The 25,735-nt window shown below is 49.4% G+C and overlaps 1 protein-coding gene across 5 annotated transcripts in view; it reads right to left on the bottom strand.

Annotated features, from left to right (window-relative positions):
• The window catches only part of RPAP1 (RNA polymerase II associated protein 1), a 28,098-nt gene extending 2,905 nt beyond the window's left edge, over positions 1 to 25,193 (bottom strand). For 2 of the 5 annotated variants that reach the window (XM_003935689.4, XM_039462889.2), the window contains exons 1-22: positions 25,116 to 25,193; positions 16,833 to 17,076; positions 16,405 to 16,553; positions 16,046 to 16,135; positions 15,127 to 15,247; positions 14,334 to 14,555; positions 12,235 to 12,414; positions 11,090 to 11,205; positions 10,377 to 10,475; positions 9,429 to 9,530; positions 9,055 to 9,222; positions 8,619 to 8,801; positions 8,354 to 8,488; positions 8,087 to 8,257; positions 6,539 to 6,696; positions 5,618 to 5,776; positions 5,296 to 5,494; positions 4,778 to 4,887; positions 4,301 to 4,496; positions 3,637 to 3,789; positions 3,267 to 3,409; positions 1,613 to 2,369 (exon numbers count right to left, since the gene is read on the bottom strand). In XM_003935689.4, the coding sequence (XP_003935738.3) occupies positions 1,613 to 2,369; positions 3,267 to 3,409; positions 3,637 to 3,789; positions 4,301 to 4,496; positions 4,778 to 4,887; positions 5,296 to 5,494; positions 5,618 to 5,776; positions 6,539 to 6,696; positions 8,087 to 8,257; positions 8,354 to 8,488; positions 8,619 to 8,801; positions 9,055 to 9,222; positions 9,429 to 9,530; positions 10,377 to 10,475; positions 11,090 to 11,205; positions 12,235 to 12,414; positions 14,334 to 14,555; positions 15,127 to 15,247; positions 16,046 to 16,135; positions 16,405 to 16,553; positions 16,833 to 17,013 (3,792 nt within the window). In that variant the 5' untranslated portion in view covers positions 17,014 to 17,076; positions 25,116 to 25,193. Of the gene's footprint in view, positions 1 to 1,612; positions 2,370 to 3,266; positions 3,410 to 3,636; positions 3,790 to 4,300; positions 4,497 to 4,777; positions 4,888 to 5,295; positions 5,495 to 5,617; positions 5,777 to 6,538; positions 6,697 to 8,086; positions 8,258 to 8,353; positions 8,489 to 8,618; positions 8,802 to 9,054; positions 9,223 to 9,428; positions 9,531 to 10,376; positions 10,476 to 11,089; positions 11,206 to 12,234; positions 12,415 to 14,333; positions 14,556 to 15,126; positions 15,248 to 16,045; positions 16,136 to 16,354; positions 16,554 to 16,832; positions 17,077 to 25,115 lie in introns of those variants that run through there. The other 3 variants (XM_010346206.3, XM_074394066.1, XM_010346207.3) reach the window with 3 other exon arrangements.
• Between the last annotated feature and the right edge of the window lie 542 nt (positions 25,194 to 25,735).

The following is a 25,735-nucleotide window of genomic DNA, read 5'->3' as shown; positions in this document are numbered from 1 at the left end:
ATGCTTTTTTTTTTTTTTTTTAATTCCTAGAAATATTTTATATTTTCTTTTTAATTAATATGTTTGCACATTAAAATATTTATAGTTTACGTTCATTAGAATAAGCTGTAACTAAAATAAAAACCAAGCTGGGTGCAACTGCTCCCACAGGTAATCCCAGCACTTTAGGAGACCAAGGTGGGCAGATCACTTAAGTCAACAGTTTGAGACCAGCCTGGCTAATATGGTGGAACGCTGTCTCTACTAAAAAAAAAAAAAAAAAAAAAAAAAAAAAAAAAAAGCCAGGTATGGTGCTGCATGCCTGTAATCCCAGCTACTCAGGAGGTTGAGGCAGGAGAATCACTTGAACCTGGGAGCTGGAGGCTACAGTGAGCCAAGATCCGGCCATTGCACTCCAGCCTGGGCAACAGAGTGAGACTCTGTCTCAAAAACAGAAAAACAAAATCTTAAAAACAAAACATAGTAAATAGAACCTTGTTCTGTTGCCTAGTCTGGAATGCAGTGGTGTGATCATAGCTCACTGGCAGCCTCTACCTCCTGAGCTCAAGGGAGCCTCCTGCCTCAGGCTCCCAAGTAACTGGGTCTACAGGCACGTCACCAGGCCTGGCTAATATTCAAAATTTTTTTTGTAGAGATAGCATCTTGCTATGTTGCCCAAGCTGGTCTGAAACTCTCGGCCCCCTCGAGCCTCGGCCTCCCAAAATGTTGGATTACAGGCATGAGCCACCTCACCCAGCCATAACACAGTAACTCTTTACAGATTATGAATTAAAGTCCTTGGCCTGATATTTGAGGCCCTCTCAGACTTTACTTCTTATTTTTAGCCTTATTTCCAGCAAGTTCCCAACAGAAATCTTTCCTCCCTCCTCCTGCCCTTTGTCATGCTCCTTTTGCTTTGTTGTTCTGCTAGCAACCTCCTGCCCTTCTACCTCCTTCCAATTCAAATTCTACACAACCTAGTGTCTGGGTTAATCCCCACTTCTTCCACAAAGCCCAAGGTGATCTTTCCCTTCTCTGAATCCCGACAATCAATACCTAGAATCTGAGTAATTTGGAACTATGTTGGTTTTCAGTATATCTCTAATTATCTAGATTGTCGCACTGATGAGCAAGGAGCTATGCCTGAGTAATGAATACCCACCATACACCAGACACCATGTTAACCCTTTTTTTTCTTTTGAGACAGGGTCTTGCTCTGTCACCCAGGCTGGAGTACAGTGGCTCAATCTCAGCTCACTGCAGCCTCCGCCTCCCGGGTTTAAGCAATTCTCATGCCTCAGCCTCCTGAGTAGCTAGGACTACAGGCTCATGCCACCACGCTCATCTAAGTTTTGTATTTTTAGTAGAAATGGGGTTTTACCATGTTGCCCTGGCTGGTCTCAAACTCCTGACCTCATGTGATCCCCCCCATCTCAGCTTCCCAAAGTGCTGGGATTATAGGCATGAGCCACCATACCCAGCCCCATGTTAAACCCCTTTCATTGATTCTCTTAATGCCCTCAAGCAGTAAGATGAGGAAGCTGAGGTTTTCCAAAGCTCTTCATGGCTCAGGACTGACCCCAGGACACAGTGCAGGGTACCCTTAGCAGGTCCTGCCAGGCTGAGAAAGTACCTGAGTCAGAGGCAGGCTCAGAGCTCGCAAAGCTCCCACGTGTTCCCCAAAGAGGGCGAGGCGCAAAGTGACACTGAACCGACGCTGCAGAGGCAGGAGGACCAGGGCCCCAAAGAGGTGGTCCCCAAAAGAGACAGCCTCAAAATGATCCAGGAAGTTGGCATAGAGGTCCGGGAAAGACGTCAGGCCAGGGAGTGGGCAGTCCAGGTTGAGGTTTGGCAAGACTTGAGGCTGACAGAGCTGGGCTAGGAGGGCTGCCACCAGACGCTGTACTGGGGACTCCCGGAACAGCTCACTGTCCACCAGGAACACACACATGAGCCGTGCCAGGTGGGCAGCAGGGGGCACAGCCCAGAGGGCCTGGGGGCGCCAGCTCTCCAGAACTAGCACCCACTGCAGGACCCGCATGGCTGTGCCCACGGTGTCTGTGGGAGGGACCCCCGAGGGGGTGTCTGAAACCCGGTGGTAGAGGCGAATCAGTGGCAGGAAGGGCCAGTCGGTGGGCAGCAGCGGCTCCGTAGGCACAGGCAGTAGCAGGGTCGGGAGTCGCCGTAGCTCCGCTCGGTACAGAGCCTGGGAGGCCAACAGACTGGCTTGGGCTGGCGAGCAGTGAGTCAGGTAGCAGCTGCGGATGCTGGGGAGGTCCTGGCAGGCCTGAGCTAGCAGAGCCCCTTGCCCACACCGAGGGGCCCTGCTGCTTCCTAAAGACAGCTGGTCAGAGAAGTCAGCTGCCTCTGGACCCCCTGATGTTCTTTCCCTGTAATGGGAGCCAAAAACCAAAAATGAGGGCTGGAAACACAGCACGGGGAGGCTGTGGCAGCTCTTTGGGACTTCTCTGAGGCTCCTACGTCCAGACCTGTGCCTCCCTGTTCACTTAACAACCTCCCATGCAGTGCTATGTATCAGTTAAGAGGATGCATGCTAGAGCCAGCTGCCTAGTTTACATAACTTCTCTGTGCCTCAGTTTCCTCAGAGTAAAATAAGAATAATAGTATCTATCTCATGGCCCAGATAAAATACTTAAATGTAGATAAATACCTAAGTAAGTATCAGACACAGAGGAAGTACTCAGTAGCTGATGGCTATTACATACGTGTACTGATCTGTACACTTTTTTTAGCCATGCAGTGACACCAAAGTCTCACAATCATTCTTTTCTTTTTTTTTTTTTTTTTTTGAGACGGAGTTTCGTTCTTGTTACCCACGCTGGAGTGCAATGGCGCGATCTTGGCTCACCGCAACCTCCACCTCCTGGGTTCAGGCAGTTCTCCTGCCTCAGCCTCCTGAGTAGCTGGGATTACAGGCACGCGCCACCATGCCCAGCTAATTTTTTGTATTTTTAGTAGAGACGGGGTTTCACCATGTTGACCAGGATGGTCTCGATCTCTTGACCTCGTGATCCACCCACCTCGGCCTCCCAAAGTGCTGGGATTACAGGCTTGAGCCACCGCGCCCGGCCTCACAATCATTCTTGGGTGTGGTTAGCCTGATCCTCACTTCACTAATGAGATCATGGAAGCTCAGAAGGGCTAAGTGTAATCCGTGGAAGAAAGAGTAAAATTTGGGTCTCCTGGCTCCAAATTCAGGGCTGCTCTGTTAACAACCACAGCAGCATCCAAAAGGGCTGAGCTGATGCCACTGACCAAGCACTTACGGGAGGAACTCCAGCCGGAATACACAGCTCAGCAGCAGCTCATGGGCGAGGTACTCGCTTCCGGGCAGCAGCCGGCTCAGCAGGGCCAAGGCCATACCATGATAAAGGGCAGCATGGGTGGCTGGCAATGGCTGCAGTGTTGCCTGCAGACAGAAAAGCAGGGAGCGATCTAGTGCAGGAGAGGCGGGGAAGGGGATGTGGCAGAGCGAAGTGAGGAAGAGGATACAAGTGAGGCTGAAGCGCACAGGTCTAGGGCGTGTCTGGAGGAAAGTGGGAGCCACATGGCCTGCCAGAAGCAGGCTGGGTTCCACAGAAGCGGGAGGGGGATAACGGGATGTGGGGGCAAGACTTGTCAGACAGGGGGACCCACCGCTTTCTGGGCCAGAGCGAGTGCCAGGTACTGCAGGTGGTACTCATGACGCAGGGCCCACGCAGAGAACGGTGTGAGGGGAGGGGCAGCCCCAGGAGCCACACAACGGAGGAAGTACTTCTGGAGTCCCGGGGCAGCCAATACGGCAGCCAACTGAGGAAGAGCAATTTTCTTCAGATCTAGAAATTGACTCTGATGCCTTCTAGGGCTCCCCAGGTGGCGGCCCCTCTCTCCAAACTTAAGGAAATAAGTGCTGGCAGAAGGCCTCCCTTCCCCATGGGACACCCTCCCACGTTCTTTCTTTTTTTTTGAGACGAAATTTCGCTCTTGTTGCCCAGGCTGCAATGCAATGGCGCTATCTTGACTCACTACAACCTCCGCCTCCCGGGTTCAAGCAATTCTCCTGCCTCAGCCTCCTGAGTAGCTGTGATTACAGGTATGTGCCACCACACCTGGCTAATTTTCTTTTAGTAGAGATGGGGTTTCTCCATGTTGGTCATGTTGGTCTCAAACTCCCAAGCTCAGGTGATCCTCTTGCCTCAGCCTCCCAAAGTGCTGGGATTATAGGCATAAGCCACCGCACCCAACCCACCCTCCTACTTTATTTCTCATTCCTGCCATCTTGGTCCCTTGCCTGACCCCTAACCAGGCACCCCACACTTACCTGGCCACACAGCCCCTTGTGGATCCAGGCCATGGTATTGAGAAGAGAGAGGAGGGCAGTGAGGAATGGGAAGGGTGAGGCTGAGCCAGCCAGACTGAAAGGGGGGCAGCCTCCTGAGCAGCCCAGTGACACGAGGCTGGGGGGAGCTTCAGGGGCTGGCGCACAGGACAGCGGGTTGCAGAGAGGGGAGCAGTGCCTGTAGGTGAAGTGGAGAGTCTGAGGGAGACTCTGGCCTGGTGTGTGCCAGGCTGGAAAAGAACTGCTCAGTCTGTACCCAAGACTAATGGGGGCCTGGCTGTGGAGGTCAGTGCCCACACTCCTCAGAGCCCACCCTACTGCTGCCTGCTAGGGACTCAAGTTTCCCTTGGGCTGAGGGCCTGCACCCTGGGATGGACCCAGGAGCTGGACCCAGAAATCCCACGAGGAAAGAAACTGCCACCTCCCCTGCCTCTCCTGGCCACCACACACAGTACATACCTAAGGGAATCCCACAGGCTGCCCAGGGTGGGCTGGCTCAGCAGTGGCAGCAACAGCTCCTCCGACAGGCGCTCCATGTCCTGGAGCCAATCCTCTGGGCATGAGCTTGGCTGGAGGACCAAGGAATTCACTGAGCTGACGGCCCAGCCATTCATTCTCCTAGTGCCTGTGTACCCAGGCCAGTGCCACCATTCTAACAGCCCAAAAAACTACGTGTGGAAGCTTCTGCAGGCTAAGCCTTCTGAAGACAGAGAAGGCCCTGATGTTTAGGGGGCATAAAGAGAGAGCACACAGGCTCCAGGAAGGCTGAGCCGCTGTGCGGGCTCTCTGGTCCCACCAACATGGCTCCTTGGATGCTCCATGGGCATATGGAGGTGGAAAGAGGAGGAAGGGTAGAATTAAAAGGGAAGACAGGAAATAAGGAAGTAGGAGTGGAGAGGGGGACACAGAGCAATGGGTGGAATGTAGCTGAAGGCAGGGTGCAGGGGTCTGGTGGGCGGCTGGCAGGCAGCACTCACTTGCTGGCTCCAGGCCTGGTAGAAGGCGCCCAGGAACAACAGGCAGGCAGCAGGCACTGGGCCCACGGCTCTCCACATCTCAGGTCTGGACAGCAACTTCAAGGTTTGCCTTAGACACAGCTCGACAAGAGGCTGGAGCCCAGACACCTGTGTCCAAGTGACTAAGGAGGTAACTGAGAGGCTGGCCTCAACAGAGTTGCTACAAAAGTGCCAAAGGGGGCCACAGTGAGGATCTGGCTGCCTCACACCCCTCTATGCTGCAGCCACCCCATCCCTGTGGAGGAACCCTCCACCTGTCCTGCAGGCCCTGGATGTACTCTACCTGATGGTTTCAGCGGGGTTGCTGCCAGCTGCCAGGGTCAGCTGGGTGAGGAGAGTAAGCAGTGAGGCTATCCGCTGCATGGACAGGGGCTGAGGCGGGTGGGTACTGAGCTCCTGTGGCACCACCTGCAAGGCCCGCATCACCACTGGGTAGAGCTCCCTAGGGAAGAACAGGGACTGATTTTCACTGTATGAAGGCAGGTGGAGACATGAGACACAAGTCATGGCCCTAGCCCAGGGATCTGCAGTTCGGTGAAGGAGGATGAGAAAGAGCAGGGCACCCTTGGAAGGCTCAGCCCTGAAGAAGGGAAAAGATGTAGTCCTTCAAAGCTGCCCTCAACAGGGAATTCACACGTGATTTCACAGATACCAATGCTTTAGAGCACAGAATGTGGTTAACCCAGGTTTGTCCCCCTCTTCCCCGGCTAGGCCTGACTCCCTGTAGTCTTTTCCTACCTGGCAGAAGCCCTCCCCATCATTCTTTTTTTTTTTTTTTTTTTTTTTTTTTTTTTTTTTTTTGAGACGGAGTTTCGCTCTTGTTACCCAGGCTGGAGTGCAATGGCGCGATCTCGGCTCACCGCAACCTCCGCCTCCTGGGTTCAGGCAATTTTCCTGCCTCAGCCTCCTGAGTAGCTGGGATTACAGGCACGCACCACCATGCCCAGCTAATTTTTGTATTTTTAGTAGAGACGGGGTTTCACCATGTTGACCAGGTTGGTCTCGATCTCTCGACCTCGTGATCCACCCGCCTCGGCCTCCCAAAGTGCTGGGATTACAGGCTTGAGCCACCGCGCCCGGCCCCTCCCCATCATTCTTATCCTCCCTCCATCTTGGGACCTTGAGCAAGGCTGAGGTGTTTGATTTGACCAGAAGAGCAGAACTGAGAGTGTATATGGGGGAGTCTACCCCTGCCTTTCCTCACCTGTAAAGGTCACCGCCCTGGCCATAGGAGGCAGCCACTGCCCACAAACGGAGAGCCTCAATGCTCAGCGTCTCAGCTTCCTCCGGGGGCAAGGTCAGTTCTTGGGGAGCCTCAGCTATGAAGCGGCACAGGCGGCTCCGGAGATCAAAGCTGCTCAACTGGAAATGGGCACAATCTGGGGATCAGGGTCAGCTGAGAGTCTCAAGTGCAGCTACTATCAGCTGGACAGAGGGTGGTTCAACTCAACCTTGACCCAGTTCCCTCTGGTGCCACAAAGTCACACCTCATCCACCCTGCCCTTCCTCCTTTTTATTATTTATTTAAAATTTCAGTTTTGTTATTTTTTATCATTTAGTATTATTTTTCAGTCACTCTGCTGACCAGGCTGGAGTCCAGTGGTGCAATCTCGGCTCACCACAACCTCCGCCTCCTGGGTTCAAGTGATTGTCCTGCCTCACCCTCCTGCATAGCTGGGACTACAGGCACACACCACCATACCTGGTTAATTTTTGTATTTTTAGTAGAGACGGGGTTTCAGTATGTTGGCCGGGCTGGTCTCAAACTCCTGACCTCATGATCCAGCTACCTCCGTCTCCCAAAGTGCTGGGATTACAGGCATGAGCCACCAAGCCTGGCCCGTTATTATTTTTTTTAGAGGGAGTATTGCTTTGCCACTGAGGCTGGAATGCAGTGCGATAGTGGCTCACTCCAGCCTCCACCTCCTGGGTTCAAGCAGTTCTCCTGCCTCAACCTCCCAAGTAGCTGGGACGACAGGCGAGCTTCACCACACCTGGCTAATTTTTCTATTTTGAGTAGAGACAGGGTTTTGCCATGTTGGCCAGGCTGGTCTTGAACTCCTGACCTCAAGTGATCCTCCACCTCAACCTCCCAAAGTGCAGGGATTACAGGTGTGAGCCAATGCACTCGGCCAGTAGTAGTATTTTTGGGACAGGGTCTCAACCTATCACCTAGGCTGTAGTGCAGTGGTGCAATCACAGCTTACTGCAGCCTCGACCTCCAGGGTTCAAGTGATCCTTCTACCTCAGACTACCGAGTACCTGAGACTATAGGCATGTGCTACCATATCCAGCTAATTTTTTGCTTCTGTTTTGTTCAGGGCCCAGGCTGGCCCCTGAACTCCTGGCCTCAAGTGATCCTCCTGCCTTGGCCTCCCAAAGTGCTGGTATTACATGCATGAGCCACCACACCTAGCCCTCCCTCTTTTTAGCAAGACTTGCTGGGCAACTTCTCTAGGGCTACTTGGCTATGGGTGATGAGTGCCTATGTGCATGAGGCCTTTCTGATCTGGGTCTAGGGAATAAGGAGACCCCCTATCACATCATGAGACCACAGTAGGCCTATATGATGCACTAGGCTCCAATAAACGGGTTCATATCTGGTGGTTTCTGCCACGTTTCTAAGCAACTGAACCAACGAGGAAGAGGAAGATGGCAAGAGCTGGCTCCCCAGAGTTCAGGGGCCATGTTTAGCTGCCAACCCAACCCTGTCCCATGCATTCCCCCATCCCTTGCCCTGTGCCCTGCTCACCAGCCGAGCAGCAATATTCCTCCCAGCTGAGGCCAGGACACGAAGTAGTTTCATGGCAGTAGCACAGGGTACTTTGTATAGACTGGGGGTAGGTCCTGACCCAAAAGGAGACCAGCTGGTGGGCAAGAACTCTCGAACTATGGTCTCTATCAGCCGAGGGCACTCCAGGACCTATGGGTGACAGAAGGAAAAGGGAGGCAGGGAGGCTGTGGGTCAAGAGCAGGCCCCGCTAGGCTTTTTTCCCATTCCCCGCTTCCTTTTCCTCACCCTTGTGGCTGACTCCAGGGAATGCCGGGCGAGGCGGATGAGCACGGCCAGGATGTCAAGAACCACAGCAGGTCCTGGGTAGGTCACCTCCAGCACATAGCGCAGCCGAGGCAGGAGGCTGGTAGCCAGGAGCCCCTGGGGGTTGGAGAGAGAAACCCACTGACAAATGCAGCTGGGCCCTGGGCACTGATGACCCTTCTTTCCAGCATGTGTTTCTAGCATGTGTGCCCTAGGCCATGGGATGGGAAAGATGCTGTCCCTTTACCTTGATGACATCATGTCGGGCCAGGTCAGGTGGAGGCCGGCTGTCTTCTTCAGGGCTTTTCCTTTCAGCCTTTTCTGCTGGGTGTTCTTCATCCTCATCTTCATCTTCCTTGTCCTCCTGACTGGGCACGAGAGGGAACGTCAAAGCTCCATGGTACCAAGAGAAGGTGCTGTCGAGGAGTTCCTGCCAGAGGAAAGGGAGTCAGGGGGCGATGCTGAAGAGGCCATGAAATGGGTCTAGGAGTAGAGAGGATGCTCCCCCACAAAAAGCAGAAAGGCAAGGCTCCTGGGCTCTGGGGCCTTTAGGAGACGAGGGAGACACCTGCCATCCCATTCTCCATCTTGGCTGTAAAGCCTTAGCAATGGGGCATGCCCAGCAATAGGAATAGGGACCCTGTCACCTCCAAGCCCAAGCCCCATTCCTATCCCTGTGATACCTCATCTCCAGGAGCCACCAGCAGAGCCCGAAGAGCACGGATGGCGGCTGCAATGACCCCATCTACTCTGTCATCCAAGGAAAAGCGTAGTAGGAAGAGGAAACCAGCATCCAAAAGGAGGCTTAAGACACTGCCGGCTAGCCGGTCCCCAAACTCACCAGCCTGGGCCTGGGGACAGGAGGATAAAACCTTGCTGAAGATGCTGAAGTTATCTAGAGGCTTTGTCCTAATCCTTTGTTTGCCCTGCTATGGTCCTAGGTTGTTAAAGCACATATCTGGCTAGTGAGCCAGTGTGAAAAGGGCAGGAGATGGGGAAGTCTGAGGCTGTGGGGTGAAGGACAGGGTGGGCAGGACCAGGCTGGCAATCCACTCACCCTGCTTATGACTTGGGCCAACACATGCAGTGCCAGTGCTCTCTGCTGGGACACCTGGCTGCGGGTCAGGTGGAACAGCTCCTGTAGGGAGTACCCTGCTCTCTGGGGCAGGAACAAGAAGTCAGAAGCAGCCAGGATACAGCACAGTGCCCTCAAAACACCAAGCAAGGTATCACAGGAAAGACAAAGGTAAATAAGTGAAATTCGCCTTGCTCTCCATGGAGCTTCAAGCCAGTGAAGAGAAGACTTGCATATAAGTAACCATGTCATAAGGCAGATGCAGAGGAACGTGGTAACTGATGTTTAATGTGTGACCAGAGGACAGGACAAAGAGAGAAGGGGACCTGGAAAATTGAACTGGTCTCAGTGGATGGGTAGAGCTCTGATGGCCTGTTATGGAGCAAAAGGCAAAGGCATTCCCCGGAGTGAGTGGAGTCCTATAGGTCCCTGAGCACAGGTGCATGGGGAGAAGCCAGCAGTGCCGTGCAGCAGGAAGTAAAGGAGGCAGAGCAGCAGGGTCAGCAGGGACAGAAGGTGGAAAGACTGTCTTGCCCAGTTGAGGCTACGACCTTATTCTGTGAGCAGAGGAGAGCTGGGAAACTTCCAGAGGCAAGGCATGGCCTGAGCTGGGCCAGGAGAAATCAGCACAGCAGCCCCGTGAGGCATGGAATGGCAGGGGGCAGAAAGCGGAGGGCATGGAGAGCCAGCAGACAGAGGAAGCAAGGCCACGGTGCAGGAGGCATCATGAGGAGGTGACAGAAGATTGGCAAGCTCTAGCAACTGATCAGAATGTGGAGAGAGGATCAGGATTTTAAGCCTAAGAAACAATGCACTGCAAGGGTATGAACTAGAACAGGGCATGCAGAAGGTCAAAGGCAATTGACCAGAGATCCTTTTCCACAGGGCTGTTAAAAGAGCTGCCCGGTCTTCTCCAGTCCCATGCCTCACCTCTGCCTCCTCTCCATGGTGGTGTAGACCCAGGTGGGTGGGCAGGTCCACGTCAGGGGCCAGTAGTTCTCCCTGAAGACTGAATCGAGCCTGCATCCTCTAATGGAGAGAGAAAGAGGACTGTTGCCTGGGGGTACCAGCAAGCTTCCCACACCCACTCCCCACCTTTAATCCCAGGCCTTTCAGGACTTAGGTAGTGACTCTACCTCTAACCAGACACGGGGCTTATCTGGCCTTGGGGGCCAGGCAGAGTGATGGGAAAGACAGGTGAGAGCAAAGGAGGGATGCTTCTCAGGCTCTGGGCAATAGAAAGGCCTGAGTTCTGGCCGGGCGCGGTGGCTCAAGCCTGTAATCCCAGCACTTTGGGAGGCCGAGGCGGGTGGATCACGAGGTCAAGAGATCGAGACCATCCTGGTCAACATAGTGAAACCCCGTCTCTACTAAAAAAAAATACAAAAAATTAGCTGGGCATGGTGGCGCGTGCCTGTAATCCCAGCTACTCAGGAGGCCGAGACAGGAGAATTGCCTGAGCCCAGGAGGCGGAGGTTGCGGTGAGCCGAGATCACGCCATTGCACTCCAGCCTGGGTAACAAGAACGAAACTCCGTCTCAAAAAAAAAAAAAAAGAAAGGCCTGAGTTCTGAGGGTAAGAGCAGCAGCTCCTCTCCTGACCCATCTCACCCCTCCTCTCATAGGCCAGCTGGCCTTCCTCACCTCCTGTGTCTGCTGCCGCCGGAGAGGGGGCAAGTCCTGGGTCCAGTGGAGCTTCTCCAGCTCGACAGTGTCCATGTGCAGCCATTCTTTCTGAAGGGTCATGGGCAGTGCCAGAACTGGGGAGACAGAGCGTGACAGTATTCCCCCAAAGGGCTCAGCTCAGTATCCACAGGAGTCTCCACCGTCACCCAGCAGCTGCCACGTCCACCTCTGTTCCAGGATCTGACAGCTTCTACCCTCAGTTATGGCTAAAAGGCATGGCCCAGGGACTGTTAACTCCTGGGGCTGGAATGAAAGTCTCAAATACGACAGACATACTCCATCCTGGACTCCAGCCCCTTCTTGACCCCAAGAATTTGTTGGGAAGGGAGAGAGGAGGAGGAAGAGAAGGAAGAAAGAAAAAAAAGGAGAAAAAGAGAAAGAAGGGAGGACCACACACATTGGGAAACCCTCCACTCTCCAGTATCAGCCCTTAAAGGAGCACGGGAGTGGGGATGAGGAGGAGGAGGCAGCTATACTGCTTCTGGGGGGCAGAATACAGAAACAAATCCCGCATTTTCCTCCTCCATGCCTACCCCCACCTAACCTGCTCAGCTGGCCTGGAGTTCCTCCAGGAGCATAAGGTTCCGGGCTGTCATAATTAAATTTCTTCTTTTGTTAATCAGTAATGAAATAATCTAGTTTCTGGGAAATGAGTACTTCCACTGGCCTCTGCTTCTGGTCTGGCACGTTCATAAGACCTCTGTCAGATTCTGCCTCTCCCATTACCCTGGGCCTGACATCTTTCCCCCAACACTGTGAGCAGAGAGAGAGAGAACAGTGGGATGGACAGAGCCAGAGGTGGGGCAGCTACAGCAGGGGCAGGAAGGCAGTCTGCCAGGATGGGGTGGAGCGGGACTCAGCCATCAGGCACTGCTGCCCCTTAAAAGGGAAGGTGGAGAAGGAGCAGTAACAGGACAAAAGAACAGGAAGCATATGCAGGAAGACATGCATCAGCAATGAAGACTGACTTGAAGCCAATAATGAGGATTAATGTTAGATGTCCAAACGCAGGGAAGCTTCTCTCTTCTCTCATTTCCTACGCCTAGAAGGGACACTTTCTCCTACTTTTATCCACCAAAATCTGACCCCCACCTCCTACAAACCTGGGGCTTCTGGCTCCAGCTTGTCTCCCTTCTTGGGCTTATTGGCAGAAGATGACATGAGGGGTTCCTCCTTGGTGACATTAGCAGAGGGCCCTCCTGGCCTCTGCTCCTCAGAGGCCTTCTCTCCTGTTTGCTCTTGGGTGCGGCTGTGAGATCTCAAGAAAGCAACCAAGCTGGGGTCTAGAGGCGAAAGTAGAGGGGAGAGTGAGTGAGACAGATCCTCCCTGGCCTCCTACAGACCTGGAACCTGCTGAATATTGCCTATCTGTAGGTGCCAAGGGCAGGACAAGCTGCATCCCAGCCTGGACCTGAGCCTTCTGGGTGCTTCTGTGGCCCATTAATGACCTAGTCTTCTTACATCTGTGGGGTCACTAGGCCCACCTTTCTCTCTGTTCGTCAGAGTCCCCCGGCCCAGGTTCCTATGCCTATCCCTGTGCTTGGCTTCAGGTGACAGTTCCGATGTAAGTGGCTGTAAAATGACTAAGTTAATGTTGACTAGGGCCAAAACAAACAAACAAACAAACAAACACATATATATATATATATAAAATTATTATTTTTTAAAAGATGGGATATTGATCAGGCTGGTCTCGAACTGCTGACCTCAGGTGATCAGTCCACCTCAGCCTCCCGAAGTGCTGATATTACAGGTGTGAGCCACTGCACCCAGCTTATATATATATTTTTGAGATGAGTCTCACTCTGCCACCCAGTCTCGAGTGCAGTGTCATGATCTCTGCTCACTGCAGCCTCCACCTCCCAGGTTCAAGTGATTCTCCTGCCTCAGCCTCTTGAGTAGCTGGGATTATAGATGCATGCTACCACACCTGACTAATTCTGTATTTTTAGTAGAGACAAGGTTTCACCATGTTGGTCAGGCTGTATATACATTTTTAAAGAGGCAGGGTCTTGCTCTATTACCCATGCTGGAGTGCAGTGGCACAATCATAGCTCAAAATCCTGGCCTTAAGCAATCCTCCTGCCTCAGCCTCCCAAATTCCCAAGGGACTACAGGCATGTGCCACCACACCTGGCTTATTTTTTATATTTTAATTTTTTTAGAGATGGGGGGGTCTCACGATGTTGCCTAAGCTGGTCTTGAACTCTTGGCCTCAAGCGGTCCTCTCACCTCGACCTCCTAAACTGCTGGGATTACAGGTGCAAGGCACCATACTGAGCCCTAACACATACTCTATAGAGGTGCTAGCATACAGTGGGTGACAAGATGGAATGAGTGCCTAGCATTCTGGTGAGCAGACATGGGGCGGGGAGGTATAGCATAGCATAGTAGAAGAGACTGTAGTTATACTAGAGTATAGCTATAATAACACATAGTGTATACTACACCAGGGTAATACAGTTATATAAGGACAGTGGTTACAAGCAGGTCCTTGGCCGGGCACAGTGGCTCATGCCTATAATCCCAGCACTTTGGGAGGCCGAGGTGGATGGGTCGCTTGAGGTCAGCAGGTTGAGATCAGCTTGGCCAACATGGTGAAACCTGTCTCTACTAAAAATACAAAAAAATTTGCCAGGCATGGTGGTGCACATCTGTAATCACAGCTCCTTGGAGGCTGAGGCAGGAGAATCACTTGAACTTGGGAGGCGGAGGTTGCGGTGAGCTGAGATCATGCCATTGCACTTCAGCCTGAGTGATAGAGCAAGACCATCTCAAAAAAAAAAAAAAAAAAGTATTGGCTGGGCATGGTGGCTCACGCCTATAATCCCAGCACTTTGGGAGGCCGAGGCAGGTGGATTACAAGGTCAAGAGATTGAGACCATCCTGGTGAACATTGTGAAACCCCAACTCTACTAAAAATACAAAAATTAGCTGGGCATGATAGCACATGCCTGTAGTCCCAGCTATTTGGGAGGCTGAGGCAGGAGAATTGCTTGAACCCAGGAGGCGGAGGTTGCGGTGAGCCAAGATCACGTCATTGTACTCCAGCATGGGCAACAAGAGCGAAACTCCGTCTCAAAAAAAAAAAAAAAAAAGTATTAAAGTACTCAGCACAGTGTCCGGAACTCACAGTAAGCCTTACTCAATAGTGGTGGTTCCCTCCTAGCCTGGTCTCAGCAGGAAAGCAAGGCACCCATACCAAGCTGCGCCAGCAACCGCTGCTGTTCCTGCAGGATCTCCTCAGGAGCCATGGCCTGCAGTCTTGCTACGTTTTCTTCATGGATAGTTTGGGCTTCCTGCTCAGCTTCTTGACCCCTGAGTCCCTTCCCTGTGACCAGATTAGGTCCCTGGAAGCTGTGGCTGCTTCCAGGAAGCTGGGAGCCCTGGTCCCTAGGAGCCGGTGTCTCGCAGGTCACGGCGCCTGGAAGAAAGGTATGACCACATTCATTGCTCTGTCCTCCATGGCTCTAACTGGGCTTTCTGGCCCTCTTCTATAAGGCTATTAGCCCTGGAGACAGGTACAGATCCAAGCTTTCTTTAGACAGAGTCCAGACCCCATTGGGTCTGGCATAGGACTCCAGATGGCTTCTCCACTCACCACTTCCCTAGTACTATTTTGAAAAGGTTTCCTCCAGAAACACCCTAATTTCTGACTCTTCTCTTGGATATCCAGGCAGCCATCTAGAGCTAGGGGCCTGCTGCCAGCTCTTCAGCTAATAATTTGCATCATTAAAGGAGTCTTGGCCAACACATTTATTTTACAGTCTGTGCCAGACTATTCCCTTTCTCTTAGGATTACATAATGGCTTACCTCACTCCCAGCACCTGAGACCAGGATATGGACCCAAGCCTCCCATAACTTGTATTCTCAGATTACTTTAGATGGCTCAAATGCACCTCCCATTTGAGGCAGGTAGACATGTCTTCAAAAATAACCCTATGATTGTGTCTTTTAAAAAGGCCAAGCCCAAGCCTCTTCAACCCCAGCTCACCCTCTGGTGGGCCCAAATTGGGCACTACTTCCCCAACTGATGGGACCCTGGCTTCAGATATTCTCCTTGCTGCAATCTCTTGGGCAAAGATGCTTCTCTTACCAGATGTTGCTGATCTCCCCTGTGGGGCAAAAAGAAAACCCAAGTTACTGATGCTCATTATCCCACTTTCCTCTCAGCCTCTTTATACCAAGGTCTCTGGAACAAAGAGATAAAAGGGGCTTTGCTCAATCTCCAGGGATCACAACACTGTCCTCAGAAAAAAGGAGAGGCTTATAGGAGTAAAGATCTTAGAATCTGACAGACTTGGGCTGAAGTTCTGGCTCTTCTACCTATTATATGTCTGGTGTTGGACAAGTTATTTATTTCTTTTTTTTTGAGATGGAGTTTCGCTCTTGTTACCCAGGCTGGAGTGCAATGGCGCGATCTCAGCTCACCACAACCTCCACTTCCTGGGTTCAGGCAATTCTCCTGCCTCAGCCTCCTGAGTAGCTGGGACTACAGGCACGCGCCACCATGCCCAGCTAATTTTTGTATTTTTAGTAGAGACGGGGTTTCACCATGTCGACCAGGATGGTCTCGATCTCTTGACCTCGTGATCCACCCGCCTCGGCCTCCCAAAGTGCTGGGATTACAGGCTTGAGCCACCGTGCCCGGCAAGTTATTTATTTCTTTAGGGGCTGTCAGTTTCCATCTGAAAAATGGGATTAAGGAATCCTCATCCCCAAGATATCATCATGATACCTCCCTTATATGTTTGTTATGAAGATTAAAAGAAGTAATGGGTATGAAGTGCTTAGTATGGTCCTGCTTTGTAAATGAAATTGCCTGTCATCATTAAAACTACCTGTCGGGAGAAGATGCCTTTGAGACTCACCTGTCTGTCTCCTAAGCACCACCTAAGCTTACCCTTGCCTACCTGTGTGTCCCGAGAGCGATGGAACACAGGGGGGAAAGCAACAGCACTGGGCACAGGCAGCTTCACGGCCACTGAACTTGTATCTCGTTCCTGTAGCAACAAAGCACAAAGTTGTGAAGCACAATGGACAGACTTCCCCAGGCTGGACCCTATCCTCTTAGCCCAGTTCTGAACGATACAACCTCACTCTGGGGGATTATGGACCCTCTTCCCTTCAGGGCAAAGTGATTCTAACCCAGCCCCCAACCAGACCGCAGTGGGGAAAAGTCTCCCTTTCTGAAGCACCTTCCACTCATAAGGCTTACCCACCCCGAGCATCCAATATCCCTGTTATCCTACTCAGCCAGAGTGAGACGCACAATAATCTTAGTCAAGACAGCAGTGATGTGCTGATCATGCCTTCTCAGCCTCTCTTCTGGGTCCTCATCCTCAGGCAGCGGGTGGCCAGGGCTGGGTCTGGCTCTCTTCGGGGGAGAAGGGACCAAAGCTGGGGGCAGATCTGGGAGATCTGAGAAAGAAAAGATCCCAAACATGAGTGTACGCACCTTCCTGGGAAGTCACTGCAGCCTAGGAAAGAAAGCTTTGGCTTTCATGGGGCACTGGCTCAAGCTGTCACCTTGCGTAGGATATTTAACTCCTTTGAGCCTCAGTTTCTTCCTCTGTAAAATGGGGCTGCAGCAACAGTGTCTAAAATAACAATGTGTCTGAATCCAACCACATCAGGAAGAGGGAGGGGCTGAGGCTGTACCCTGTCTATTTCTCAGCCTCATACCCCCGGGATACTTACTGTCCAACATCACCACATCCCGATGGTCCTGTAGCGGAGGCTGGTTTGAGTTGGCATCACCACTGCCCCTATTTCCTTTCTTCACCAACTGCACCGCTGGGGCTGCACCAGCTGCAAGAAACTGACTCTGGAAGCGCAGCAGGTCCACCTCAGACTCCCCTGGCTTTGGTCTCGACAGCATCTTGCTGCTCCAGCTGACTCTCTCCAGCAGTGTTTCCCTGTGGGGATTCTCTCTTATTCATCCCTAAGAGCAAGAAAGAATATGGGCCCTCTGCAACTGAATCCTGATTTTCTTTAATAGGTGTCAGAGAAGATCTTCTTTATCCTTGGGTTCACATGAACTCATTCCTCCTCATTCATACCTTATTGCCATTCCCTCTGTCTTCAGCCCTTCCTGATGTCATCAGCCTAGTAACAATATTTACAGCCAACTTAGGTTGTTTACAATCTATGGGTGATGATAAAACTCTCAAAAACAACCAGCAGGAGACCAGAGGAAAATTTCATTAGGGGCCACGCAGATATATGTGTCATAATGGGGGACGATGATTCTGTATCAAACTGGAGAGGACGTGCTTGGCTTAAAGGTATGCAAATTATTGAAAACGTTGGGCTTTCAATTTAATTATATTAAAATATAATTACATTATATTAAATATATTTTAATATATTTAATATTAAATTATTAAATATATTATATTAAAATATCAATTATATTTTAATTATAATTATATTAATTTAATTAAATTAATATAATTATATTATATTAATTATATTAAAATAATATATTTATTTAATATATTATATTATTTTAATTATATTAAAATATCAATATAAAAAACATTTGTGGTGGGGGCGGTGGCTCATGTCCATAATCCCACCACTGTGTGAGGCCAAGGTGGGTGGATCACCTGAGGCCAGGAGTTCGAGACCAGCCTGGCCAACATGGTGAAACCCTGTCTCTACTAAAAATACAAAAAATTAGATGGGCATTGAGGTGGGCACCTGTAATTCCAGCTACTCAGGAGGCTGAGGCAGGAGAATCACTTGAACGTGGGAGGTGGAGGTTGCAGCGAGCCGAGACTGCACCATTGCACTCCAGCCTGGACAACAAGAGTGAAACTCCATCTCAAAAAAAAAAAATTGTATGTCTTTTTTTTTTTTTTTAAAAAGATGGGGTTTCACTATGATGGCCAGGCTGAACTCTTGACCTCAGGTGATCCACCCACCTCTGCCTCCCAAAGTGCTAGGATTACAGGCATGAGCCACTGCACCCAGCCAAAAAACTGTAAGTCTATGCACTAGCAGAGAATATGCAGAAAATGGAATTAAGAACACAATTTAGGCCGGGCGTAGTGGCTCACGCCTGTAATCCAAGCACTTTGGAGGCCAAGGCGGGCGGATCACCTGAGGTCGGGAGTTCAAGACCAGCCTGACCAACATGGGGAAACCCCATCTTAAAAAAAAAAAAAAAACAAATTACAGCAACAAAAAGAATAAAATGCTAATGCTTTAGAAAAAATGTAACCAAAGAAGTACAGGACTTGTCCATTGAAAACTAATAAACATTGTTGAATTAAAGTACTAAACAAGTGTGGCAGTCATAGTGGCTTATGCATGTAATCCCAGTACTGTGGGAGGCTGAGGCAGGAGGATTGCTTGATGCCAGGAGTTCAAGATGAACCTGAGCAACAAAGCCAGACCATGTTTCTACAAAAAATAGTAATAATAAGAATAAAGACCTAAACAAATGGAAAGATATCCCATGTTCATGAATCAGAAGACTTAATACTTCCCAAATCTATAATTCAATATAATCTTTTAGCTTACTACAGCCTCAAACTCCTGGGCTCAAGTGATCCTCCCACTTGACACAACGTTAATTGCCCCAAATCACATAGTAAATGGTAGAAACAGTCTGAAATTAGGCACTCAAGCTGCAGAATGTATGCACTTCTCTATCTGCTCAACCTTGACAATGATAAATGATCAGAGGATCAGAAGATAAAAAAGGAAAGAAAAAACTTAAAAAAGCCCGGCACGGTGGCTCACTCCTGTAATCCCAGCACTTTGGGAGGCTGAGGCGGGTGAATTGCTTGAGGTCAGGAATTCGAGACCAGCCTGGCCAACATGGTGAAACCCCGTCTTTAAAAAAAAAAACAATAAATCAACAAACAAGTAAGCAATCAAATGTTTGTTTTGTATCATGATAAAATATGCACATTTCTATTTTTCTCTATATATTGTAAATTTATGTACTTTTAAAACTTTTAATTTGCTATGTTAGATTTACAGATTTATATAGATTAGTATGAACAGTTACCATATATAGTCTTCACCCAGCTTCCCCAAAGGTTAAGACTTTACATAACCATGGCACAAAGGGCTAAAAAAGAAATTAACGTAGAGACATTAATTTGTCAGTAAAACAGAATGAACTGCCCGGGCGCGGTGGCTCAAGCCTGTAATCCCAGCACTTTGGGAGGCCGAGGCGGGTGGATCACGAGGTCGAGAGTTTGAGACCATCCTGGTCGACATGGTGAAACCCCGTCTCTACTAAAAATACAAAACATTAGCTGGGCATGGTGGCGCGTGCCTGTAATCCCAGCTACTCAGGAGGCTGAGGCAGGAGAATTGCCTGAGCCCAGGAGGCGGAGGTTGCGGTGAGCCGAGATCGCGCCATTGCACTCCAGCCTGGGTAACAAGAGCGAAACTCCGTCTCAAAAAAAAAAAAAAAAAAAACAGAATGAAGTTCTAATGCACAAACCTTGAAAACATTACACTAAGTGAAAGAAGCTACATGACTCAGAAACATTTTATTTGGTGAAAAAAAAAAGAAAGAAGCTAGCCACAAAGGGCCTCATATTGTATGTTTCTGTTCATACAGAATGTCCAGAATAGGCAAATCCATAGACAGAAAGTAGATTAGTAGCTGCCAGGGGCTAAGAGAGCTGGAGGGAAAAGGGAATTGACAGCTAATGGGTATGGAGCTTCTTTCTGAAGTAACGAACATGTTCAACATTGTAAGTATACTAAAAGCCATAAATTGTAAACTTTATTTATTTATTGTCACAGGGTCTGGCTCTGTCAGCTAGGCTGGAGTGCAGTAGCATGGTCTTGGCTCACTGCAACCACCACCACCACCACCTCCTGGGGCTAAGCCATCCTCCCACTTCAGTCTCCCAAAAAGCTGAGACTACAAATGCACCACCACACTCGGCTAATTTTTGTATTTTTTATAGAGACAGGGATTCATCATGTTGTACAGGCTGATCTCAATGTCCTGGGCTCAAGAAATCTGTCTACCTCAGGCTGCCAAAGTGCTGGGATTACATGCCTGAGCCACTGCACCTGGCCGGTAAACTTTTAAAAAATGAATTCTGGCCGGGCGCTGTGGTTCATGCCTGTAATCCCAACACTTGGGGAGGCTGAGCGGGAGGGATCATGAGGTCAGGAGTTTCAATACCAACCTGACCAACATGGTGAAACCCCATCTCTACTAAAAATATAAAAAAATTAGCCCGGCATGGTGGTGTGCACCTGTAATCCCAGATACTTAGGAGGCTGAGGCAGGAGAATCGCTTGAATCTGGGAGATGGAGGTTACAGTGAGCCAAGTTCATCACTGCACTGCAGCCTCGGTGACAGAGTAAGACTCTATTTCAAAAAATAATAATAAATGGGAATCCACTGGGCTTGACAAAATAAAAATTAAAAAAATAAAAATAAAATAAAATGATGAATTATGTGGTATGTAAACAACATCTTAGTTATAAAACAAAAAACGCTGGGCTGGCCAAGCATGTCTGCAAGCTGGCTGGCTAGTTTTGAAACCCCTGAGCTAGACGCTGATAATAATAAAAATATTATTGTTATAAAAAAAATTGTTATAGCTAACACTTATTGAGCACTTAGTATGTGCCACATACTGTTCTCTAAGCACTTTTTCCATATTCATTAATTTAATCCTCATAACAGCCGATGAGGTAGGTTACTACTATTATTCAAATTTTACAGCTGAGAAAAGAAGAGTGCTGAGAAGTTAAGTATTTGCCCAAGGTATCAATGAAAGTAAGTGCTAGGATTAGGATTCAATCCCAGTCAGTCCATACTCTTAACCCACTATGTTCTACTGCTTAGTGCTGTGTGGTGCCTGGGTGTCCTGGAAGTCTGGAATAGTGAGGCAGATGGGGAAGAACTATAAAGAATCTCCTGAAGAGCAAAGACTGGGACTACACTAGGCTTTCTTAATAGGGACTATTGACTTTTACAGCTGGATAATTCTTTGCTTTGGGAAGCTGTCCTGTACTATAAGAATGTTTAGTGGTATTCCTGGCTTTTACCCACGAGATGCCATCAGCAAACCTCCTCCCCCAGTTGTGACAAGCAGAAATGTCTCCAGACATTGCCAAATGTCACCTAGGAAAAAAAAATCACCCCCGGATGAAATAACTGAACCAGACCTTGAAGGATAAGATAGGCCTCCAGCCAGAAGGGAGGGCTGGGTAAAGCTATAGAAGCAGGGAATAAATAGGGTACATGGGAAAACATGATGAAGTTGACCACCTCCTAAAAGCTGAAGGAGTGTGAAATGGAGGGAGAGACAAGGGTAGATAGCTGGGACTAACAATAGTGTTGAATGACACATGTACTTACTTCTGGTTCTAGGCGGAATCAGATCTAATAACTAAGCCAGCATTAGAAACATCTCCCAACACAGGGAGGCTGAAAGGGATAGAAATGGTGAAACAATCATATGACAGTGTGACCTTAAGAACATTTTCAAAAAAATTTTTGGAGAGTTTACTCTGGGAAGAGCAATGTACACAGGGCTGTAAATAGAAAGAATAGAGGTAAAACACAGTCCCTGGGTTCAAGGGGCTTACTGGGGAGACAGAGACCATGCTGAAATGCTGGGTCTTTTAATCATTTCCCAGTTTATTATTTCTCTTTGCCCCAACAAGTCTAGAAATTCCAAAGGTTTATAGTTAAAATAATGTCTCTCAGATTGTAAAAGTCTTCCTTTGGTCAATGATGTACCCAAATTTGGGGTAAGAGAATATGGTAAACATGCATACACATTTACAAGGCAGTACATCCCAGTGATCAAATTAATCACATAGAAGATCAGAGATACAGGATTTCAGAGGTGGGAAAAAGTCCCTAAAGACTAAAAATAGAGCTGAATATCGAAGGAGAAAGATAAGCAGAGAACAGAAGGAAGTAGATGAAGTGAGCAAAGATCTGCCTACAAAATTTGGTCTTAAATTTGGCATAGAACTTGTAATAATTACTAGTTGTAGAGTGACAATAGCAAAGTATATAGATGTGCCTTTTCCTGGATGAGAAGTAAACAGCATGAAAATGGACAGCTAGCCTAGGCGCAGTGGCTCACGCCTGTAATCCCAGCACTTTGGGAGGATGAGGTGGGTGGATCACGATGTCAGGAGTTAAAGACCAACCTGGCCAACATGGTGAAACCCTGTCTCTAGGCCAGGTGCGGTAGCTCACGCCCGTAACCCCAGCACTTTGGGAGGCCAGTGCAGGCAGATCATAAGGTCAGGAGTTCAAGACCAGTCTGACCAACATGGTAAAACCCTGTTTCTACTAAAAATACAAAAATTAGCTGGGTATGGTGGCTTACACCTGTAATATCAGCTACTCAGGAGGCTGAGGCAAAAGAATTGCTTGAACCTGGGAGGTAGAGATTGTGGTGAGTGGAGATCATGCCACTGTCCTCCAGCCTGGGTGACAGAGGCGACAGAGCGAGACTCTGTCTCAAAAAAAAGAAAAAAGGCCACGCGAGATGGCTCACACCTGTAATCCCAGCACTTTGGGAGGCTGAGGCGGGTGAATCACGTAGTCAGAAGTTCAAGACCAGCCTAGCCAACATGGTGAAATCCCATCTCTAATAATAAAAATACAAAAATTAGCTGGGCATAGTGGCATGTTCCTGTAATCCCAGCTACTTGGGAGGCTGAGACAGGAAATCGCTTGAACCAGGACCCAGGAGGTGGAGGTTGTAGCGAGCCAAGATTGCGCCACTGCACTCCAGCCTGGGCTACAGAGGATCCGTCTCAAAAAAGAAAAAAAAAGGAAAAGAAAAGAAAATGGACTGCTGGCCAGTCATGGTAGCTCATGTCTGTAATCCCAGCACTTTGGGAAGCTGAGGTGGGCGGATCACCTGAGGTCAGGAATTCAAGACCAGCCCGGCTAACATGGTGAAACCCCATCTCTACTAAAAATAAAAAATTAGCTGGGTGTGGTGGCATGTGTCTATAGTCCCAGCTACTCGGGAGGCTGAGGCAGGAGAATTGCTTGAACCCGGGAGGGTTCAATCTCAGCAGCGAGCTGAGATTGTGCTACACTGCACTCCAGCCTGGGTGAGACTCCGTCTCAAAAAAAAAGGAACTGCCTATGTTCAATCCAGGTTCTGCCATCTACTAACTGTGTAAGCTTAAGCAAGGTATTTCACTGAAGTTATTGTGCTTGTTTCCTCATCTGTAACATGAAGATAACTGTACCTACCTCCCGAATTAATATGTGTGTAAGAAGATTAGAACAGAGTCTCATACATGAAAGGACACAAACACCAGTTATCATTCTTATTTATACAGCCAAAGGGCAGTTAGCCATATCTAATTGTGGAGCAGACCTGCCAACAAACAAGGAAAAAGTCTCCTACCCCAGTGCCTACCCAAAGGCCCTAAGGAAGGCTGAACTAAGTGAAGAGAGAATCCAGGTATGTTAACAATTTACTCCTGTAAGATTCTACATAAGCAGAAACAATTCCTCCTCCTTATCCATGGATTCATGTGACCCGGAAGCAAAGTCCAGCTCACTTCACAGGGTGGACCATATTCATATCGAAAACAGAGCCAGGGTAGTTATGGGCACCAGTTTTGGAATAAACCAGACGTCAAATATCAGCTTACTAAATGTGAGAAATTAGGCAAGTTATCTATGCAGCCTTTTTTTTTTCTTTTTGAGACAGGGTCTCGCTCTTGTTGCTCACGCTGGAGTGCAATGGTACGAGAGGCTCACTGCAACCTCTACCTCCTGGGTTCAAGTGATTCTCCTGCCTCAGCCTCCTGAGTAGCTGGGATTCCAGGTGCCTGCCACCACACCCAGCTAATTTTTGGTATTATTTTTTAGTAGAGATGGGGTTTCTCCATTTTGGTCAGGCTGGTCTCAAACTCCTGACCTCAGGTGATCCACCCACCTCCGCCTCCCAAAGTGCCGGAATTACAGTCGTGAGCCACTGCGCCCGGCCTCTATGCTGTCTTAAGTCTCGTTTCCACAACTGTAAAATGTGAATTACAGGTCCCATATAATAGGAAATGTGTGAGGATTTAACTGGCTATGGATGCAAAGCACCTAGCCCAGTGCTTGTTACTTATATAAATAAACCTCAGTAACAATTCCAATTCTTTTCATCCTAAGTAAAGGCAACAGTGTATTTCCCCACAAACTCCAGAGCAGATTTGTCCAGAACCAATACGTGCTAGAAGTGTTAACATCTTAAGTTACTAATAGAATAAGAATGGGTTGGTCTGGCCCGGTGTCTCAGGCCTGTAACCCCAGCACTTTGGGAGGCCGAGGCAGATGGATCACCTGAGGTCAGGAGTTCGAGACCCCCCTGGTCAACTTAGTGAAACCCCATCTCTACTAAAAATACAAAAAATTAGCCAGGCGTTGTGGCAGGCGCATGTAATCCTAGCTACTTGGGAGGCTAAGGCAGGAGAATTGCTTGAATCCATGAGGCAGAGGTTGTAGTGAGCCGAGATCGCGCCATTGCACTCCAGCCTGGTCAACAAGAGTGAAACTCCATCTCAAAATTTAAAATAAAATTTAAAAAAGGATAAGGATGGGTCCCCTGGCTAAATAGTAACTCGTAAAAAAAAAAAAAAAAAAAAGGAGCCCTAACAATGGACCCCTGGGTTTATCTTGGCCTCTGAGGAGTTTCAGGGGCTCTTACATTGCAGCCCATCCTCCAGAGCCAGGATCCAATCCTGAGTCGGGAAGCGTGACTGCCCTTAGGCTCTGGTATAAGGGCTCTAGTTAAGCCTCCTAGACCCCTCAACTCGGCAATGAGGAATCACCTAGTTGCAGATTTTGCTGCCCGTTGAAGGGCCGTGCCCGAGATCTATGCACAGAAGAGGCCACAGTCGCTCCCTTACAGACCAAAGGACCGCAGGCAGGTTCCAGCAAAGAAACTGGACACGCTGCCCTGGGTCCTCCGCCCAGATCACCTGAAATCCGTCCCTCCAGCCCCGCCACGTACGTGCTCCAGGCCTCTCTGGGCGCCGCCATCTTGCCCCGCAGACGTCGCGTTTCCGCAGCCGCGGGATTCCAGCTTCCGCCCGGCAGCCCCGCCCCGCCTCTCCCGGGCTTAGCTGCGAGCACTCTGGGCTTTCCCTGTTCGGTGTGGCGTGCTGGTGAGCGCGGTGCTGCTTGGCTGGCGGTTTATTACTGTATTTCCACGTATTACTTCCACGTAAGCTCTATATCATCACTCAGAACATTCATCCTTCTTTTTTTTTTTTTTTTTTTTTCTTTTCTTTTTGAGACATAGCCTTGCTCTGTCGCCAAGGCTGGAGTGCAGTGGTGCAATCTCCGCTCACTGCAGCCTCCGCTTCCCGGGCTCAAGCAATTCTTGTGCCTCAGCCTCCCGAGTACCTGGGATTACAGGTGCCTGCCACCATGCGTGGCTAATTTTTGTATTTTTAGTAGAGACGGGGTTTCACCATGTTAGCCAGGCTGGTCTCGCACTCCCAACCCTAGGTAGTCCGTCCACCTGGGCCTCCCAAAGTGTGCTGGGATTACAGGGTGGGCCACTGCGCCTGGCCCACACATCCTTCTGATGTACAGCAGGCATAGGCTCTTCTGCACATACGACACCAC

This window comes from Saimiri boliviensis, chromosome 2 (genome assembly GCF_048565385.1).
Source record: "Saimiri boliviensis isolate mSaiBol1 chromosome 2, mSaiBol1.pri, whole genome shotgun sequence".
NCBI lineage: Eukaryota > Metazoa > Chordata > Mammalia > Primates > Cebidae > Saimiri > Saimiri boliviensis.
Note: the sequence above shows the minus strand (reverse complement) of the source record. Positions and strands in the feature narration are given on the sequence as shown.